The following is a 3,855-nucleotide window of genomic DNA, read 5'->3' on the forward strand; positions in this document are numbered from 1 at the left end:
TCCTGGGCCCCATCACTTCCTCCAGGCCTGTGGGAGCTGTTCCACCACAGCCTCAGCCCATCCAGCCCTGCACCTTTGGGGCTTTTAGCCTCATTTTCCATTTTCTCCATACAACCTACACAAATAGCACAGGGCACCAGTGCCCAGCCTTGCCCTGACCCTTCTGTGGGCTGCTGGGCAGGGATTAAAGGGTTGGAAAACAGACAAGAGGCTCGAAGAGCCCACCTCAGGTCCATCAGTGCGTGGGAGCACATGTCAGTGATGTGACTGTGCTGCTGCGGGGGGGTAAATTTGGGGAACAGCCTCTCCCAGCACAGACAATGAACGGGTGTTGGGAGCAGCAGCTGTTTTGGGGTGCCCTGTGCCAGCTGTGCCCACGTGCCGGGCCCTGGGTGACAGCCGTGCCCTCGCTGCGCAGATGTGGAAAGCGGTCGTGGGACACGACGTGTCAGTGAAGGTGGAGCCTCAGGGGGACGACTGGGACACGGACCCCGATTTCGTGGTGAGTGTCTGGCGTGGTAACTGTTATCCTGGTGGTGTGAGGGTTTCCTGGCCCCCTGGGCTGCTCTGCTGGGCCGGGGCGTGGGGAACCATCAGTCACCTGTCTGAGCCACTTCTGCCCCATCTCCATGTTCAGTCTCCAGAATTCCTGCATCAGTGCCACCTCCAGGTCTGACCACAGGTAATGGCACTTGGGGAGTACAGAATGTTAATACAGAATATTAAATTAAATTAAAATTAAATTAATTTAAGTTTAATTAATTAATTAATTAAAATTAATATGATAAATATTAATAAATATAATAAAATAAATATAATAAAATAAATAATAATATTGATAAATATAATAAAATAAATATAATATAATAAATATAAAATATATTATATATTTATATATAAATATTATATTTATATATATAAATATATATATTCTATAATAATTATATATAATTATATATAATATATATAAATATAAATATAAAATAAATATAATAAAATAAACAAAAATAATAATTAAATTAATTAAATTAAATTAAATATTAATACAGAATATTAAACCTGCTCCTCAGTAGCTTCCCTTGTTCTCCCCACAACCTGTGTTACAAGACTTATATTTTCTCTGTCCCATACTGTTTGTATCTGCACAGAATCCAGCATTTCCCTCATTTGTCTTTTTTTGTCCAGATGGAAAATCCTGCTGTCTGTAGTCCCCTTGTGCAGGTGCAGCTCTGTGCCCCTCATACACTTGTTTTCTATCTGGTCTGACTCTGGGTGAGCTGGTGAGAGAGCAGAAGGGCTCAGCCTGGGGAACTCCCTGCATTCATTCATACAGGGTCATGATTTTCATTTTCCTTTTGGTTCTCTATTCCTTTCCTAATAAGCCTCTCCTGTTACACAAGAGCCCCGTGTTTTTGAGGTCCAGCCTTGCCTACTTATTTCCAGTTAGAAATCCTAGTCTGGGACAGAAAAGCAATTCCCTTCCTCAAAGTTCCAAATTATTAACGTTTTAGGAAAAAATCTACGCCGTCCATTTTTTTTTTTTTTTGCTTGTTTTTACTTCATTTCTTCTATTTGTGCAAGCATTCAAACTAAGCCTGAGCAGCATGAGGCTTTATATATAAACATTCCCGAGCCCGGTGTGGGGGGCCGGGGGTGACGGACACGCTTCGCCCGCAGAACGACATCTCCGAGCGGGAGCAGCGCTGGGGAGCCAAAACCATCGAGGGCTCCGGCCGAGCCGGGCACATCGAGTGAGTGCGGCGGGGAACGAACCTGCCGGGGGTGCGGGACAGGGACAGGCACCGGGACCGGAGCGCGGGCACGTCCCCACGCGTGGGGCGGCCCCAAACCGGCCACGTCGGGGCTGCTTTGCGAAGAGGCGGGGAGGGCTCTCCCGGTTTGGCGGAGCGGCGTCCCGGGGCTGCACCGCAGTGGGAGGCAGGAGCCACCTGTGCTGCTGCGGGGCGAGTCTCTCGGTGCAAAGGCTCCTTCCCTGCCCGGGGCTGACCCGCGGCAGCAGCTCCCTCGGGACATCCTCCCAGCGCTGCCCTGCGGTGCAGCCAGAGTGACCACCCTGGGGACAGCCCAGGGAGGTGTGGGATCCTGAGGAAAGCTGGGATGTGGCCCTGAACAGGGCTGCAGGATGTCCCCCCAGAGCCCAGTGCTCTGGTCCCTCGGCAGGCCCTGGGGTAGCACCCTCTCTGGTGTGGCTGGCACCCAGGGGAACCCAGTGCGGGGGAACGTGGTGGCAGCTGGCAGCAGGCACATGTCCTGCTCTGCCCTGGGTTCTGGCTGGGGCAGGGCCACAGGGATGCTCCAACTGGCTGCACAGCTCTCGACAATCCCACACTGACCTGCCCTGTCTCTGTCTCACCAGCATCCACCAGCTGAGGAACAAGGTGTCAGAGGAACATGAGGTCATCAAGAAGAAGGAGATGGAGACTGGCCCCAAGGCCTCCTACGGCTACGGAGGCAAATTCGGAACGGAGCAGGACAGAATGGATAAGGTAACAGCTTCAAGGGCTTCCTTGAGTCCCAGTGGAAGAGGGTTCTCATAAAGGAAGGGGTATCCATGTTTTCTGGCTGGACCCTGAGGGGAGAAAATGGAGAGCTGGTAGAGCTGCAGAGTTTTATGCTCACACATGTCCAGCTAGCCCATAATCTGTCTCCAGGATCTATTTGATTCCATTTGTGTAACTCCCCTCTACAACTTCTTGGCAATTCTCCCTTTAGCTGTGAAGAAGAATTTCTGTGGCTGTTCAAACCTGCTGCACAACAGTTAAATCAGGTGCCTCCTTACTTGTGCTTGAAGAACTAATAAATAATGATTCTCTTCTCATATTCTGCATTACAGACCTCATTGCTCCCTGGGATGAATCCCTGGTTTGTATTCTCTGTTCTCACACTAGATCTGGTTTATGTTTTGTGACAATCACAATCCCAGTTCTTCCTGCACCTTTCAGCGTTTAACACTTCTTTTTTTTTTCTGAAGTGAGAGTGTTAAACTGCAGTAATGTTCGGTAGGTGTGGTCACTGTGAGATTGCAGGATATCAAGGGCATGGCTGGTGCTGGCAAAGGCTGCGTGGAAGGGCATGGGCAGCTTGGACTTGTCACTGGTGTCTGTGGGTGTCCCAGCAGTGTGGTGGCTGTGTCTGCCCCAGCCTGGCCGTGGGTGCTCACTCCACGCTGTCTTTCCTCTCAGTGTGCAGTGGGACACGAGTACGTTGCTGATGTTGGGAAGCACTCCTCGCAGACGGACGCAGCCCAGGGCTTTGGGGGAAAGTTTGGAGTCCAGCGGGACCGAGCTGACAAGGTCTGTTGGACAGTGCAGCTGAAATGCATCCCTGCTGCCTGTGCTGCCCCTAAAATGCTGCTCCTGCCAGACTGTGGCTCAGTTCTCAGAGCTCAGGAGGTGCAGGTGGAAGTGTGAAGGTGGAAGGTCGCACTGAAGCACAGCTGGCCTGTGTGCAGGGCAATGGTCACATTGTGGGGCACTTGTGGAGGTAACTCTGCTGGGCCTGTCCCATCCAGGCAGCAGAGTGTTTGCCCAGGAGCTGTGGTGTTTGTCCTGTGGGCTATGGTGTTTGTACTGAGGTTGTGCTGTTCATCCCGGGGCTGTGCTGTTCATCCCGGGGCTGTGCTGTTCATCCTGACTCTGTGCTGTTCATCCCGCGGCTGTGCTGTTCATCCCGCGGCTGTGCTGTTCATCCCGGGACTGTGCTGTTCATCCCGGCACTGTGCTGTTCATCCTGGCTCTGTGCTGTTCATCCTGGCTCTGTGCTGTTCATCCCGGGGCTGTGCTGATCATCCTGGGGCTGTGCTGTTCATCCTGGGGCTGTGCTGTTCATCCTGGC

The 3,855-nt window shown here is 51.5% G+C and overlaps 1 protein-coding gene across 1 annotated transcript in view; it reads left to right on the forward strand.

Moving 5' to 3' along the window:
- LOC114069107 (hematopoietic lineage cell-specific protein-like) overlaps positions 1–3,314 on the forward strand; it is a gene marked incomplete at its 3' end in the record, with an annotated part of 4,911 nt that extends 1,597 nt beyond the window's left edge. Inside the window, exons 2-5 of the mRNA XM_027905668.1 lie at positions 419–502; positions 1,678–1,751; positions 2,378–2,507; positions 3,204–3,314. Coding sequence (XP_027761469.1) covers positions 419–502; positions 1,678–1,751; positions 2,378–2,507; positions 3,204–3,314 — 399 coding nt within the window. The remainder of the gene's footprint in view (positions 1–418; positions 503–1,677; positions 1,752–2,377; positions 2,508–3,203) is intronic.
- Between the last annotated feature and the right edge of the window lie 541 nt (positions 3,315–3,855).

The sequence above is a fragment of the Empidonax traillii genome, unplaced genomic scaffold (genome assembly GCF_003031625.1).
Source record: "Empidonax traillii isolate 1590-97213 ecotype Southwest subspecies unplaced genomic scaffold, ASM303162v1 scaffold1191:size203906, whole genome shotgun sequence".
Classification (NCBI taxonomy): domain Eukaryota; kingdom Metazoa; phylum Chordata; class Aves; order Passeriformes; family Tyrannidae; genus Empidonax; species Empidonax traillii.